This window comes from Apteryx rowi, unplaced genomic scaffold, assembly GCF_003343035.1.
Source record: "Apteryx rowi isolate R43461 unplaced genomic scaffold, aptRow1 scaffold_324, whole genome shotgun sequence".
Lineage (NCBI taxonomy): Eukaryota > Metazoa > Chordata > Aves > Apterygiformes > Apterygidae > Apteryx > Apteryx rowi.
Window position 1 is genome coordinate 394598 of NW_020449686.1, and position 17480 is coordinate 412077.

Sequence of the window (17480 nt, forward strand, 5' to 3'; positions counted from 1 at the left end):
AATAACAAAACTAGGTTTTGGTCAGCAATCCAAGGATTACTGAATCAAATGAAGTTTGTCATACTGCTTAAAGCAGAGGCTTTATAAACACGAGCTGTGGTTTCTAGTGCTGATTCTTCTTTGATTTATGTAGGTCACCAAAACTGTCTTTGTACACCTTCAAAGCCCTTGGTTACATAGCAATAACATTTGTCTATCTTATGGGTATAGTATAAAATGCAGTGTCTGAAACTCTCATCTGAGTGTCTGTCAGCAAGAATAAAGTCTTCATTTTTCAGTTCATAAAACGAGTACTTATTTTTTTCAGTACATCTTGAATTGTAAACAAAGCAGATGTTTGGGAAATGTTTTATTCAGTGTATGTACTCCAAGTCTTTCCTGAAGTTGAAAAACTTCCATGAGGATTTCTTTAAAGCACTTAAAGAAAGAAACAAAACAAGAACACACACACATACAAAAAAAAAAAAAAAAAAAAAAGGCAGAAGCCTTCTAACATTAAGGGACTGAAGATCAGTAGTGGAAGAACGTTCAAAGTCACTTTCTCTATTACTTATGTATCGCTCCTCTTTGTAGTCTATTACTGCCTTCTACTTACAAGACACTAGGAATTACAAGACACTAGAACATAAGCAGCAGAAAGTTGCAGGGTGTAACATGCTGCTCAGCACACACAAGTTCTGATAGAAAAGTTGATACTTTAGAGTTTTGAGGTGAAGAGATACACATCAAGAACAAACCACCACATTTAATAAAACAAAATGGCAGATAATCCTACTCTTACAACATTTTTTTTGTTATTATTTTTTCAGTGAACAAGCTTACTTTGAAGAGGACATCATTGCAACCAGACCTGCACCTGTTGAAGAAATTCTGCAACATACCAAATGCTTCTTCTATTATGTGGTTGCAAGACAAAAGTCTAACACAACTCTTGGTGTTACAACAACAGATTTGTTGTGCTTCCCAGTTTAAAAAAAAAAGTGACTCTTGATATTTAAATATCTTGTTATCAGCAGTGCTGTTGTACTATCATTACCTCTTAAAGCAAACTAACAACACTGAAACAAATAGTACAAGTCAACATTTCAATACAGTGCAATTTTACAGCAACAATTGAGTAGCATAAACGTTCCCAGGAAAAAAAAAATCCCTAAAATTACTTTAACAGACAAAGATAAGAGATATATCTTCTAAACTGTCTTTCCAAGCTTTTTCGCCCATGAAAGTACTTTCACATGAACACAATGAAAATTAGGATGCCTGAGCAAGGAAGGATGGTCTCTTATTTGCTCTGACTGGAGACAGGTACCTTTGTTCCTGTTTTTGTTCTCTTGAGCAAAAAAATATTAGAATCCACAACTCCACTTACTGAAGCATTTTAATGACAGGCTTATATGTTCTAATCTATGTAATACGTTGTCACAGGAATGGATATAACAGCAAGAAAGGAACATGCTACCCATATGTTGCTTCTAGCATAAGAACCAACTTTGCAATGGTTGATCTACAGCTAGTGCAGTGTTCAGCAAACAAAATTGTGTAAACAAACAAGAAAACATTGGAAGACAAAGCATTCATTTTTTAACTGTGCAACTTTGAAGGCTGGGCCAAGTTCTTGGCCTGTTAAGTTTAAAAGGATCCCATTCGGGGAGACAGTTTGACCTGCATAATCCTAGGAGACAGGAACAAAATATCTGTTTACTTTCCTTTATTGGAAAGTTCTCAGTGCAGCAGAACTGTACTGTCAACACAAGCCCTCATAGCTAGCTTTGAAAGAAGATTTGTGCTAGGTTCTTCTTGTACAAAAACATACAAAACACTTCAAATAAAGGCTATTTTTCAAAACATGCTTACGTGACAGCTTGTGGACGAACTACCACTCCTCCAGTACATCGACTCGGCCGGCGTGGAGATTCTGTCGCCATTGTTTCTTTGCAGATACCTATAAGCAACGCACTTCTTTTTAAGAATAGTTTGTATTAAGTTATTTACATTAGTTCCTGATATATTCCTTAAGATGATGAAAACCTCTTCAAGAAGGAAACTTCACTTATACAAACCTGAAAGGCTCTGTGCCCCTTTACAGTGCTCTTTAAAAAAAAAAAAAAAAAAAAAAAGTAGAATTTTCTTTAACCACACACTTAAGATATTGGTAGGGGTACAGAGTTATTATCAGTATTAAATAAGACCATTATTTATTAATGAGCTGTTGTCTTAAAAAGCAATGGACATAAAAATCATGCACAATCACAGCTGCAATATGTTATACTCTTGAAAATCTATAATTGGTTAGATTGAAGCTAACACAAAAAATGTGATGGAACACATTCTACTTTATGTCAGCTCTTTGTGCCATCTTCAGATTTACTTCCACACTTCTGTTCTTTCACGTGAAAATTCAGAATACCTTTCATAAAGACAAAAAACACTAAAGTCCCCCATTCAGCCACTCCATTTCCCCCACCCCACCCCAAGTGAGAACTAACATGATAGAAAGAGCCAAATCCCCAACGTGGTATCAGTTATCATCACCATTTCATGGTTTCTACAGTGTGTGTAAAAGCCTTCTAATAATAGTATATATATATAAAAAAAGGCTAAAAACCTAGCCCCATAGAAAATAACACCAAATCGCTCAGCAATGTGAACAAAATTTGACATAGGTGCTGAGCAACACCAAAAGAAAAACAAGGGTATGGAGAATAAAATACCTCTTAATATTATGTCTTAATCCAGCAGTACACCTGGGCCAGGCAGTGCTCGCTGCCTGCCGTTAAGCCCTGAGTGCTGTCACCTGCAGCACAACTCTGAGCACCTGAGAAGTTACAGCAGCAGGGCTTTGCCATGACAAAACAGGAGCACAAGTCCCCCCCCCCACACACACACACAAAAAAAAGCAGGCAACCGGGAAGCCCTGAGCACCCTCCAGCCACCCGGGATTAAGCAACGCCAGAACGAAACGCTCCAACCTGACCGGCCTCTCCCCAAATTGCCACCCAGCCGGCGCCGTGAATCAGGCCGCAGCCATCCGCCTTCCTCCCCCGGGGAGGCGCCGGGCTCCCTCCGGACGCCCCTCTCCGGGGCGGCCCCCTCCTCCGGCGGCCTCCACAGACGCGGGCACGGCCTCCTCCCCCCGCGGCCGGCACCCGCCAACGGTCACCCGCCAACGGCCAACTGCCAACGGCCACCCGCCACCCCTACCCGAGGCGGCCCCGCCGGCCCCCTCCCCCCGCGCGCCGGCCCCTGACAGCCTCCCATCCCCACCGCCCCCCCCTTCAGAGCCAGAGCCCGGCCTCGGCCCTGCCGTGGCCCCGAGCCCTGGGCCGCAGCCCCGCCGCCCCTCGCCCTCACCTGCCGCCGCTCCCCTCCGCCCGGCTCCTCACTGACAGTGTTTGGGACCCCCTCGGGGAATGACACCTAGCGCACCGCACGCTGGTAGCCAATCAGACGGCCCCGGAGGCGGGCTGCTCCCTTCCGACAGCCAATCCCCACGCCGCTCCGCAGCAGGGGGTGGTGCGCCGAGGACGCGGAGGGCGTCTGCGCCCCAAGCTAGGTTGAGAGGCGAAACGCAGCCGGCGCTGCACCCCACCGCTACCCCCACCCTGCGCTTTGTTTACATCGGGATCTCGCGAGAGCCGCCGCGGGAGTCCCGCGCACGTGAGTGTGGGGCGGAGCCCCGGGCCCATCAGTCACGACCCGGGCGGCCAATCGGCGGCGAAGACCCGCCCACCAAGAGGCGCTCGGGCCCTGTTTACCTTCCGCGGAGCCATGACGCAGAGCCGGAAGCGGGCGGCGCGGGGGGCGGCGCGGGAGGCGGCGGGGGTCGCGGCGGCGGCAACGCAGCAGGGTCGCGGCGGGGGTTGAGCCCCTCAACGGGCAGCACAGGGCGTGAAAGCGAGCGCGCTGCGCCGGGGTGCCTGTGGGCGCCGGCCTGTGAGGCGGGGGGGCGGCTTCCCTCGCGGGCGTCCGTTCCGCGGCCTGGCTCCCACCCGGGGGCCGGGGCCTTCGCCTCGGGGTCCGGCACGGCGGGCGGGGATGGGGCCCTGAAGACGATGCCGGACGATCGGTTCCCGCCTCCGGTACGGTGCCCACGGGAGAACCGCCTTGGGGAAAAGGCGTCGAGGGAGTTTTTTTTGGAAAGCGCAGCAGGGAGGTGAAGCCACGCGGGCTTTTCAGCTCGTCGTTGTTGCGGAACCTTGTTCTCGCACGTATTCGAGATTTATTTCACAATAAAAAGAAGTTGGTATGACTCAGTTTGATTTTTTTGTGTCATGAAAAGGGGCTCTTAGCATGTTAGCTGTAAATTTTCACACTTTGCTCTCTCAGCTTTGGTAATTAATTTCAGATGCGTAGGTGGACAACCAATACACAAAAGTAAACTGCAGCCAGTTTATATCTACCGCAGGAGAGCTTTGAATGTTAACATTTAAAATTACTTGAGAGCTTTCCTGAGAAGAATTGTTTTGTTCTTCCTAGCTTATTAGAAGTGAAGAAAGCAACGTCTGCCCCTGGAGCTGGATAAATAGAAGTCTAGAACTGTTGTGAGGAAGCGTGGGAGAACAAGGCACATACATGAATATATCTGAGTTTCAGGAAAATTTAATATAAATTTTGCTTCTGTATAGAGCCAAAAAAGTGAAAAACTGCCAGCATACACAGAGCATCTTTTCTTCTTTCAAATTGTATTTACATTATAAGGAGAAATAGAGAAAGTCATGTAACTCACATGTTACATCTTTATTGGGACCAGTCATCTTTTTAAAAGGCTGGATGTCAAGGGGTAAAATTGAGGAGAACGAAAATGGACAATTACTGTCTTGGTTTGTTGCAAAGGTTGTTGCTAGATAAGCTACTGTTATTCCCATATACGATGCTAATTTCAACTTTACCGTTAACCATAGTTTGCATCCCATATACACAGAAATAAATTCTTGATCCAATTTGGACAGAACATTGCTTTCATCTTGAAAGATAGTGCTGCATTCACTGGATGAAAGAGAATTATACATTTTCAGAAAGCCTGTGATTCCCTTTAGGATTTCTGTAACCATGGTAACGTATAGATAGCAGGCCTATTTTCAACCCATGTTTTATTGTTCTAGCAGTAAAGGATTCGATTCTAAAAATACCACCCTGGCCTTTGGAATAAAAACATTGGCTATTTATTTCCACATTAAAAACAAGAAAAAAAGGCAGGGTATGTATTGCTACAGTTTGTCTAACAAACACATTCAGTATGAATTCCAAGATCTGTGCTGTAACAAAACTGTGTGGGATGTCCTGTTTCATAAAACATATAGCCACAGTGAAGGAAAGGAGAGTATTAGACAAAATAAGTATGAACATGCTTAACAGAACCTAAGCTTGGAAAAAAAAAAAGGCACCCCCGTCAAGTTTTCATTTGTTTTATTTAGGTGAACATACACATGGTCCACATACTCAATGAAAACTGTCATAAAATAATTTAAGAACTTAGGTTGAAAGATATTAGCAGCACCATCAGTTATTAGAATAGCAGAAAAATCATGCCTCTGTAGGGCATACATTTATGCCTGGATAAAAATGCCATCATTTATAACATGGGATGGGAATGGCTTTATAGGATGCTTTCGGGAGTTGGATTTTTAAAACACACACTTTTTTGCTAAATACTTTGACGATTAAGGTTACAAAAAATACAACTAAATAAGATACTGCATAGTATTTTAATTAACAGAAAGAAATTGACAATGAGCTGTGTAAAGCAAGACTCAACATCTCAGCTTCCACGTTACATTTCATTTCTGAGTAGAGAAATCTAAAATTTAAAAACAAAATATAGACCTAGTGTATTCTCTAAAAGACACGCTTTAGGTGGAACGTATAGTACTACGAAAATACATATCTTCCATTCTGTTTAATAATTTACTTTAGTTAAAAAGTTGTGAAATTCTCATCACAAGAAGCTTATACAAATTCATGACTTTAGTAAATTAACAAAAAAGTTTTTTGTTTTTTTTAAAACAAGGTTTAGCCCTGCTGTAACAATTATACAAGGAAGAAAAGAGACTACATTTATACGAAGGAATACAAATTTACACACATTATACAGTGACTTATACCCTACACATCTACAAAATTCACAGTTATAATACAAGCAAGTACAAGGCTGGGATAAAGCTGTTTGATACCAAAAAAAGTTTCTACTTTAAAAAAAGATAAACAGGAAGAGTGTCAAACTTCTGCACCGACTTTAAAATCTAATCAGACCAAAATACGCTTCCTTACACAAATGCCCTTCAGCAAACACAGACTGCCTTCCTGGGCGGGTGGAAGAGTGAGTTGCTGAGCTTCTTCTGGCCACGAAGGCTGCGCCGCATGGTCAGCTTGTTTGAGTTTTTGCGCTGTGGAGTTGTGGACATGCCTTCTGGCTGGACACTAATGTTTCGACTCAGGCTACGTCTCGGCTTCTTCGTAGCTGGGCCAGAGTTGGATTCTTCTAATGTCCTTTTAAAGTTTGCTGTGGGTGTCCTCTCTGCATCTTGGGCTTTTGTTTGGCCATTAGGAGACACCTTGAAGCCTTTTTGGTCCGTGCCTGAATTTGCTGAGTTGGAAGGGGAGAGACTAACTGACAAACCATTAGTGTAAGATTCATGTAGCCTCAAAGCCAAGGCCTTGCTGCACTTCTCCTCCTGCGGGCCTGAATCCTTCAAGGTTGCTCCTCCTGAAGGTATATTGCTTTTGGCAATCTCGCTTGGCAGCTCTAAATATTTTTCTGAGATCATGTTACTATGCATGAGGGAAGGAACAGACTCAGAAGTGTTCAGTCGTGGCCATGGATCATCCTCTAAAAGCTGAGAGAAAAGAAAAAATATTTATGAATAAATATAGTTATTCCACCTCCACTACCCTCAACAAGTTCTGAAGTTTGAGGGTAGAGACAGCAGGTGACAGAACACTACTAAACCTTATCAGAGACAGAAGAATTCTATCCCAGAACAGGTTTATCCTTTCCCCATGTTGAGAGGCAGAGATGGAGAGGTGGAAACAGATTCAGACCCTGGATCTGAACTTGGTACTTTATGTCCACCAACTTTATAAAAGCATTCATTTCCATTATTCGATTTGCAAGAGTCTCATAATGGCAGGCATAATTTTTCATTTGGAGGGCTGTTCAGACTTACTCAGCCTGTGCATCTTCCTTTTTGCTGGTATAAAATGAGCCTGTGCATCTTCCTTTTTGCTGGTATAAAATGGGTTAGTTGTTTAAGGGATCAACACACGCCTTCTGTTAATTTAGAAAGCCACGTAGAAAGCAGTCTGCAATCTCCGATTTCCATCAGTGGCATTTTTCAACATCTAGACATTACTTCTGTCCTTCAGACATATTGCGATGTTGTTTGCCACAGTGCTTCTGAAGGTTTTAAATGTCATTAGACAGCCAAGTACTATTAGGGCAAACAGCAGAAAAATAGTCTTCTGGCCTTTGTTACATTTAGCGTTCTTAGTTACTGCGTAACTAGACTATCAAGGACACGGACAAGCTCCTCATTGTAGGTGTCCTAAGCATATACAAAAACACAGGTTCATTGGACATAGCTATTCTAAAAATAGAATTACTGTTTGCTATTTCCAATTCCCCACAGCTAAGTAACACATTTTATTGCCTAGTTTTATGCTTTACAACTTGGAAAGAAGGCGACTCTACTCATCATAGTACATCTATTGGTTCTCTATAATGCACGGTAATTCTGTACTTTGAAGAGAGGCTGCTTAGTATGATGCCCTGGGAACCAAGGACTTTCTAAATTCTAATCCTACCTTCAAGCGTTCATCCTTTCTGTAGCCTTTGATAAGTGATTTGCCTCAATCTCAGTTTTACCAACTGAAAAATGGGGACAATACTTCCTTTCACTATCCACATGGGGATTGTGAATATTAATATTTATGCAGTGCCCTGAAGATATGAATTATGACCTTATTAAAGATTTAATTGTGAAGAAATCCCTAGTTATTCAGCGAGACCTTCAACAGTAAATTTCAAGGCCACATTACTCTATATATTGTCAATGTAAAGCAAATGACAATGACTGTTTCACTCAAGAAACTTATGGGCTGACAACTCGCGCACGAGCGGCGGAAACAGACCAAGTCAATGTAGCATCCGAGATCGCAAGAACTAAATGCTTTTGAAATCACAACCCAGAGCAACTTCAGTTCACCTCCAAGAAAAGAGGTCTGTGAACGCTCAGCACTTCTGAAAAATCCAACATTAAGGCTTAATAAAACACATTCCGAAAGAGAAGAATATCAGAATCATTGCCTTCGAGCATCTAGATTTAGTTTTTCCGTCCCTTTACTCCACCCCTTTGCTCCTCGTGTTTACATAAAACCATTTGGATAATATATTTTACTATGTCTAGCTACACAAAAGGGAGGACCTCTATGGGTGGTATCTTATGTGGTATCTCACGAATAACTGAGATCAGATAAGGCTTTGGGAAGCCAAATGCAGAAGCCAGAGGATGGACTACAGGATGTCTGCGAAGGAGTAACAAAATAAATAAAACACGAGTCATCAGCCTCATTTCTGAACAATCCAATCAAACGTTATCACTGACCTCAGGAATGCTTGAATTTATTTAGTATTAATAATTTCATATCCTTCTGGTAACAGTTAACACATACTTTTGTTTAATTGAGGAATTTCAATTTGGTCTCCATTTATCTCTGAATTAATTGCTCTGGAAGTGTAATTTCTGTAAACGCTCAGTCACTGCCAGTCTGGCCTAAGATATCAGACAACTCATTTTAACAGGTAGACTTATCTTTCTAATTGAACAATGTAACTATAAAATTTTGAAGGGCATATTACTCAGATCAAATCCACCCTCTTCCATAATGCAAGAAAACTTAGGCGCCTAAAGGTGAAATATTATACCTGAATGTATACATGAATTTACATAAGCATATATGATTATATTATATATGAAGGTAACTGTATTAGAACAATGCATTGTTTAATAGAATTGAAAAAGTACAATGCATTGTAAATTCTCTGAAGGAAGCAGGAAGCATTTCTCATCTCTCCTGCTCATGTACAACACTTTACAAACGGGAGGCTCATATACAGCTGGAGGTTTCACTTCCGTGGGGTGGGGTGGGGTGCGGGAGGAAGAGAGGATCAACCCTTGCTGAGGGCAGACTTTGAGTAGGACTGTTTAACCACCAGGGAAAACTCTGAATTCAGTCTAGGCAATTTAAGTCAGAACTTCAAAACAAAGCTGCTGCCTTGTAATAAAGCTACCATTTAATGACTGAAGCAAGGCACAAGAAACTGTTCATATGACCATTTGGGGGGGGGGGTCCCAGCTGCCTCAATTTTATGCTTCACATCATTTGCATTTTAAAGAAAACGTTGAGCCAACAGTGCTCCTGCATGCACTGAATTTTACCCAGAAGGTTCATATGAAATCAGTTTGCTGTATAAATGAAAATCCTACAGTCCAGACATTACATAAACCAAAATATGGAAATATGTTTTTCCTTCCAATGTGGTTTTTCATTTAAGCTTTTCCTACTGTGAAAAAGCTAATATTACTCAGGATAGTATAGTTAACTGAATATAGTTAACTGCACAAGGTGGTTCTTTTGCACGAACACATACATGGGGACACCACTGCAGAGACATTTCCTTTATTCTGATCTGCCTAGAGACATTTGTTTTTTCCTGAAACATTTCAAGATTATTCTGACAGTACAGCAGCCTTTTTTTCTCTCTGTTTTTTTCCACTTTCTTCTTGCACTTTTTCTTTTCCTCCCACACTTACAGGTATTCTGTGAGGGCAGATGGATACTTGTTATTAAAGCAGAAGCCTATATTACATTATGCATACTTTTAATTTCAAAAAGTAGAGAAGAAAGAGGATCTAATCAGTATTTTTTGAAATGGCACCACTAGTTTTAATTGAAGAGGGGAAAAATATTGCATTAAATAGATAGAACTTATTTATGCATATATTATCAATGCATATTCGTAGCCAGCCAAAGTCTTCCCTAGGGTTTTGCACTTTAAGAAAAAATAAGCAACTATAGCCTGTCTACATGGAAAACAACAAAACTGTCTACAGTTTTGATCTCTCTACTATGTGTTTCTGCTTGCTGCAATTTGTGGAGATTCACACATCACAGTGCACTGAATTTACTACATGGCAGGGGGAAGTCTTAGGGGAAGAATATTTTCAGGAAGTCCTTATTTTGAAATGCTGCTTCCTTTTCAACCAACCTAGCCTAAAGTTTACTCAATGGGTATTGATAATAGATCACACACAAAACATAAGGTACAACCTAAAAGTTTAGGAGTATTTAGAATTCAAATATTTTTTCTCCATTCAGGATTTTGCTAGATTTTAAGCTCTTTTCATGCATTTTGCTACACAAATGGAAGGGTGGGAGAGAGAAAGGTTGAACTTTCCATTTTATTAGCTACCCGTCTCTACCAGGGAATGTTAAGGACTCTCTTCCTAATTTTTGTTTTCTTTTTACTTTATCTGAAGGACAGTTATCCAAAGATACTGGAGAACATCAAAGGACAGTTACTTAAATCAGGAGCAGCTGGTAATTACTTAAACAAACATCCACTCATAACTACACTCCCGTTTTTTGAGCAAAAAAGATTCCAAATGGCTCTGCTTTGTGTTAATGGGTAAAACTTCTAACCTGAAGAAAGATCTTGTAGTATAATGTCTTTTCCTCTAATAAAGAACATTACATTGACCAGAGGAAGGTAATAAAAATCTCCCAATCTGAACAGAAAACATTCTCCTCAACAACGTGTGCTTGCACACGTTAACCCATGGGTTGGTTGTGGGGGGAGGATTAAAAATATCTCCTCACACAGTCTGCAGTTCATCAGCTGTGTGAGTTATACAAGTATGTGGTAAGGTAAGAAAAAAAAACTTTAGCTCAACTTACTTTTTTCTCCCCCCCCCCCCCAATCCCCACAGTCTGATTTCTCTCTTTTGATAGCCTATTTCTGATTTTGCAGGATCTCAGAAATTTTATTTTCAGGAAACAGTGTATTTGAAGGGTATGAATTATATGCATGAAGTTACATTAGTTTTTTCTTTATGTGGAGGCAGGAATACAGATCAACAGGTACTATTAAGTGATCAGGATTAGAAGAGTTATGAAAACATTGTATCCTGAAATTCAGCAATTCTGAGAACCTCATTCTTTATACTCTGCCTGGGTGTTCCAAAGCCTTTTAAGAAATGTTGTTAAAAGCTCATATATTTCTCCCAAACTTTGTATATAAAGAGAAGCACTGAGAATACAGCCAGGTAGTTGCAGCCAAGTTACTGTCCTACAGCTGAAATATTATCTAACATAGGTAATGCCTAGGTCACTACAGTATAAAATCAGTAAAATTAAATGGTGGTGTAAGTTGACAGGCCAGTAGTTTCCAGAGGTATTACTTCAACCATTTGCAATGGTCCAGCTACACCATTGCCACAATCCTACATCAGACTGAGCCATATAAAAAGAAATTACTTCTAGGAGAAGGAACAGGAGATTGGTAAGTATTCCATGGGCTCCAGACTCAAAATGGAACATTAAAAAACGTTGGGGGAAAAAAAAAGATGTTACCTTGACAGGTGGGGTACAGCAGCGGGAGGGTGTCATCGTATTCGTATCAGGACTGCTATAGCAGGGACTCTCTGCCAAATTGAGATACAATTCCTCTTCATTCTCTAAGTTGCTTTTACTATCCTGCAGCGGCGAGATGCAGATTACGATGGCGCTAGTGTTATCTGCACGAAGCATGCGCTGCCTCCACCGGCCCAGCGCTCTGTTCACCAGCATTTTGGCACAAGACTGTCGGTGCTCTCCCTGGGTTAGAAGGGAGCAAGAGAGAAAGCGATCAGGTCCACTTAACTTTATAAATGTAAAATGGAGATTGTATACAGCACAGCCCGAGATTATCTACTCCTACATCAGGTAACAAAGTAACTTCATTCAGAAACACGAGAGGAAATATTCATTGAAATAAATCTTTCTTTTTGGAGAAATGTAGCTTTAAAATCAGTCTAAGGTAGAATCCACACATATATTAGTGCTTTAAGCTCTACAAGTGATGCAAATTATTTGTTTATATTGGCTGGTCATAACATGTCCTACATTCTTTCCAAAACTCTTAAAAGGGATTTATACACTTTTTTCCAACTAATGCTCTGATGCTCCACTCTACAAATTCTCAACTGTTTTGTATAATAAAGCAGAATAATTGAATTCAGATTTTATCACGTCACATAAAAATCAATAAACAGTTGTCTGCATTATAACATGCATCCTAATATGAAATAAATTTCATTTTCAGGCAATATATTGTGTAACTTCCTTAGAGAAGGAATATGTTGTCTTCTTAATTACTCACAGATGCCATCCTGGTAGTCAGATTTCCCAAAAATGACAACTAAATAATTTAATTCAGAAGGAAAATATAATACGAATAGCTGCATTTCACAAATAATGTTAATGTGCATTACATTTGACAATACATGCAATCACAGTAATATCGGCCACACTATAACAGCTTATCTGGTGTGGCAGAACTATTGAATAAAACTGGACAACAATGCCGTTACTAGGTACATTTCATACATGCCAGACTAAGCAATTTTTAGAGGAAAAAGGTGTCAAATTGCCACGGTGACCAATATCCACTGCTCTCACCATGAAGTATTTTTTCTCCTCGTGATCCTGGCACATAGAGATAGCATCTTGAGGTGGGATCATGTTCCACAGTCCATCGCTGCCAAGGATAATGTACTTGTGCTTCTGGGGATCGATTGTGTGCACACTAGTATCAGGTTCAGGAGACACGACAAATTCACCACTGTAAAAGTCGTAGCTCCACAGGTCACCTGGTGAGGAAGGAAATGTTTAAGGATTGTTGCATTATATCTGACTGTGATTCTTGGAAACAACAGAAAACTGTTCCCATGAAAGCGACTCTACCAGTCTCGAGCCATCACCAGTAATACAATGCAATTTCATTACAATTACTGTTTTGCTATTGTCACTTCCTGATCACATTTATTGATATGTAATCATTTAAACAAGAAATGCGGTCAAGCATAAACCCATATATTTATAAGAAGTCTTCTGCTCTTTTAACACATTTTCAGAAAGCAGAGGAAACTGAACAGACTAATACCTAAAACACAGTGAAGCCAGCAACATCCAGCCTATTTAAACAATTAAAATTATGCTGAAACAGAACTAAAGCCTTATTCTTAAGTCTTTGTTGAACCCAAACTGAATTTGGGCTCACCAGCAGACAAAAATACGCCTTTCCAGTTAGGGGTGCAGCATAAATACTGGACAAAACCTTCACCTCCCCCGAAGGGATCTGTTCGTGGTGTGACAGTTTACGACACTAGGTTCAGAGCGTGTGTGTGTGTGTGTGTGTGTGTGTGCAACCATGTAATATCCCTTCTCTCCGCAATGTCACATAGAGCGTTAGACCCGGTTCTGCACCAGGATGATAACCTGCTCTGCACACCCTATCTGGACCTGTTCAGAGGAGAAAACAAAACAAGACACACTCTTCACACTCAGGGTACTAAACTGCTCTTTTTTTTTTTTTTTAAATCTGTGAATCTGAGCTTCTCCTTCCTCAGCCATCCCACCCACACAGAAACACACAGGGAGATCTTGCTGCATGTGTGTATTTGCGCACGCAGGTGCCACGGAGAAGGAACGGAGGAAGAGGGCAAAGGAGGGAGGCTGAAGCCCTTCCTTCTGCCCTCATTCGCCCCATCGCCTCCTTCCCCCATTCCTCCTCCTTCCTTCCCCAGCGTTCGCTTCACCTCCAGAACCGCGCTGGGCCGTGCTCCAGCGTCTCTCCAGCTGAGCGCCGGGTGCCAGATTTTGGAGCTGGAAAGGAGCCACGAGAACACAAGCAGCGCCTGGGTCCCAGCGGGGAAGCCGCGGACGAGAGCTGGAGCCTCCTCCCCGCAGGGCCCAGCGCAGCGAAGCTCTCCGTTTTCAAGTCTGCTTTGCTGTGGGACCGAGGCTGCGGTCACCTCCCCGACAACGGGGCCCGACCGGAATCTGAACAGGTCAAGTCACGTTTGAATCGAAACAACTCTTGGTTCAACTGCTCGCTCCACATTAGCCTCAAGTTAGAGCCTCCAAGCAGAAAAAACGCATTTTCCGTATTCATTTATTTTAATTTCATTTATCAGGTACCCACTAAAAAAAAAAAATTTTTTTTCTAAGGTTTGGCCTTGAAATCAAGAGGAGTATTATGCTGTGCTAACACCTTCTCCTCCTTTTACAAAAGCATTTCTACATTCCAGATTTTTTGACATTATCTGTTTTTGGTAACATATTATATTGTACCAAACATAAAAGACTACTCCCCACTTGATGTTTATAAATAACCTCCTATAGCAATAAATAACAAAAGCCACAGTATTATTTGCAAGCACTGGCTGTTTTTCTGAGTAGAACACATGGCTTTAAAAGTAGAAATGAACTGAAATGTCAGAGTTGAAAAGCATACAGGAGATGAAGAACTCCTTCAGTTTAAGAGTCAGCTTTTGCCAGGTTGGTTTGTTTGCTTGCTTGCTTTTTGCAAAACTGCCTTCCTCCCTGCCCATCAGCACCCTTCTAAAGATAATAAATAAGCTTTTTGTCTCCCTGCTTTCTTCCGTTAGCTTTGCCTCAAGCTATCAGCCAGCTGAAAAGCCTTTTCGAGGATGAGGAAAGGGAACACTTCAAATCGGTCACCCCACTTCACCACAGCAAGCGCGGATGGGCCGCTCTCGCTCTCGTTGAAGCCCCAATTCACCTTCATTGCAGCAGCCCCAATTCACCCTCACGGCAGCAGCGGCGGCAGACGGAAACACGCGCTTCTGCTGCGGGCTAATGAGAAGGCAAGGCTGCCTGCGGAGAGGTGCGCTCCCCAGGCACCGGCTCGCGCAAAGCCAGCCGGCTGGCGACACCAGCAAAATAAATGCTGTAATAGAAGAGCTGAGCTTCGGCACAGCAATTACTGCACGTTAATTGCCACCAAAAGTCTTCGTACGCTGACTCCTTCCTAGCACATCTGTCAAGGACACAACAGGTAGGATGGGAGAGCTTGGGATCTGAGGACAACCAGATGTGGGAATCAGTGCCAGCATCAATTTCAAACATGCAAGTAGTATTTTTAGGCTTTTATTTGCTAGTTTGTTCATACTCATTTAGGAGAAGTCTCAAATGTTTTTAGATGAATCATTCCTTTAATAAAAAAAAATACTGTTCGTGGTAAGATAAAAATAACCTGGTATTACTTAATTTTGGCCCATCTACATACATGTCATTGTGCCCATCTGCTGCTTTTCCTGAGAAAACAGCTGAGTAATAAAGACACCGATTTCAGACAGTCTTCCTCCAAGAGTCAAGAGAGAGAGATAAGATGCTCCTCATGGGGATAATTTGGAATATCGCATCTCCCCATGGAGTATAAAGGACTCCAAGGATAAGGAAACCTGCTGAAGGGGGCAGAGATTCTGGGAAGACGTGCAAGGAATCCACATGGCACAAACCACAGTCCCTATCCCCAACTGGGAGCCTAACCCTCCTAGTTTCCACTCAGAGCCTTCCAACAGCAGCAATATCTCCTCCAAAAAGCGTTGTCCTTCTGAAGGCCATGGTATAACTATACATTGACTTGTGGGCTTGATGCAGCAATTAAGAGCGGACAGTTTACGATCTGCATGAGAGACGCTGTCAGACTACATGACTATAACAGTCCCTACCGCTGGTACAAATCAATAACTAAGCCGTATCTGTCTAGTACTGTCATCATTCTTAAGTAGAAGGGGAGGGGGGAAAAAAGAAAAGAAAAAAACATTAGTCTTGTAGACACCGCAAGTGGAAAGTATGGAAAATAATTTTCCTGAAAGCAAATGGAGAACATTAGCTAGATCAGTTCAAGTATTCACAGCTTCTAAACTTATTAAACATGTGGGGGTTTTTGGCAAAACACAGTCTTTCAAATCATTTCCTGTGGCACTATCTTTGTCAAATAGCTTTCCAAGTTTGCTGTAAATGTACAGTGAGAACAACTGAATTTCCATTAATTTTAAATTCACTTGTACCCACCATCAACTGAAGCTCAGAAATCTCTAGGGGACACACAAGAACTTGCCTACAAAACCAGACAATGGAACAGCATTAAACCACAAGCAGGTATTAACTGACCAGCTCCAGACAAGTCCTGACAGACAAAGCGAAATGGAGCTCTGGATACTGCAAACTGAAAAACCAACACTTGTTCTGTGCCCCAGGAAAAACTCCACGAAGTACACTCCAGTCTGAGGCACAGAGAAACCCTGTGTCTTCCTTCCCCAGCCTAGAAAGGAACCACCAGTATTCCCGATTAAGACAGAAAGGAGCTAGCAGTTTTTATATAAAGTAGAAATTTGGCAAAAGGTGGAGGAGAAAGAAGAACAGCAGAACAAAACACTATGTAATATTTCCGTTTTTCATACAAACTCATTCTTGATACGGTTTTGTTCCTAATATCGTGACATGGCATGCAAGGAGCATTTTTTAAATCTTGGTGTGTACAAAGCTGCTTAGTACACCAGGCAAATTTGAGTGACAATATCAATTATACAAAGGTCAGAAGCACAGTGAGTATTATTAAATTGGCCTAAAACGAGGGAAAATTGCCTTCGGTGCTGACCTATCATCAATCCACTTCCCACAAACCTACCATTTGATCCCCAAGCTCATAAACTAATCAAGCAGGCGAAGGACCCTTGCTAGAGCAGTACTGCCATAAAGAGTGATTCTCACAGCTCCTTCAGCTCCAAGCTAGCAAAGGCCAATCCATGTCACAAGGGTGAAGCACCAAGGGTTTTCTGGTTTGTTTTCCTTTTTGAAAGGGCAGAGTGCCAGAGACTAAGTCAATGCTTTTTAGAGCTGGTACCTAGTTAGAATACTAATATCAGCTATATATCTTTCTCTGGCCAGCTGGAGAGCATAGCATCCCCTGCGGCCGGGAAGTACGCAGCAAACCTGGAAGAAAGACTTTACATGGTAACTGCTCTGCTCCAATCCTGGGAAGCAAAGAGGGAAAGGAAGGTAAATCAGAGAGCAGAGTGCACTTTTCCCTAGGCATTTCAAAATGCTCTAAAATCTTTAAGTCTGTCCCAAAGCAAGCAGACAGATGAGTGACCCTTTAGCAGGCTAGAAATCCAAGAGAGGAAAATGATGGGATGTGTCGAAGGCTAGTGTTACAGAACTGGAACTCTAGGTTCTCAGGCTTCATCTCATAAGCCATACTATTTTTGTTCTGAATCAGAAAACAAACATTGCAAAACTTCAGCAGTCTTGTTCTCTAAAAGCTTACAGACCAGAAATACTTCTTTTGGTGTGAGGTTTGCACATACATTTTCCAAATCGAAAAATGAGATTAATATAGTTCCTTCCACATCTTC

The 17480-nt window shown here is 41.8% G+C and overlaps 2 protein-coding genes across 20 annotated transcripts in view; both read right to left on the reverse strand.

Moving 5' to 3' along the window:
- BCAS3 (BCAS3, microtubule associated cell migration factor) overlaps nt 1-3438 on the reverse strand; it is a 385039-nt gene extending 381601 nt beyond the window's left edge. For all 18 annotated transcript variants that reach the window (XM_026071332.1, XM_026071331.1, XM_026071333.1 and 15 more), the window contains exons 1-2: nt 3352-3438; nt 1855-1942 (exon numbers count right to left, since the gene is read on the reverse strand). In XM_026071332.1, coding sequence (XP_025927117.1) covers nt 1855-1925 — 71 coding nt within the window. In that variant the 5' untranslated portion in view covers nt 1926-1942; nt 3352-3438. The remainder of the gene's footprint in view (nt 1-1854; nt 1943-3351) is intronic.
- Nucleotides 3439-5389: 1951 nt separating this feature from the next.
- Nucleotides 5390-17480, reverse strand: part of PPM1D (protein phosphatase, Mg2+/Mn2+ dependent 1D) — a 36397-nt gene continuing 24306 nt past the window's right edge. For both annotated transcript variants that reach the window (XM_026071351.1, XM_026071353.1), the window contains exons 4-6: nt 12715-12905; nt 11629-11871; nt 5390-6833 (exon numbers count right to left, since the gene is read on the reverse strand). In XM_026071351.1, the coding sequence (XP_025927136.1) occupies nt 6279-6833; nt 11629-11871; nt 12715-12905 (989 nt within the window). In that variant the 3' untranslated portion in view covers nt 5390-6278. The remainder of the gene's footprint in view (nt 6834-11628; nt 11872-12714; nt 12906-17480) is intronic.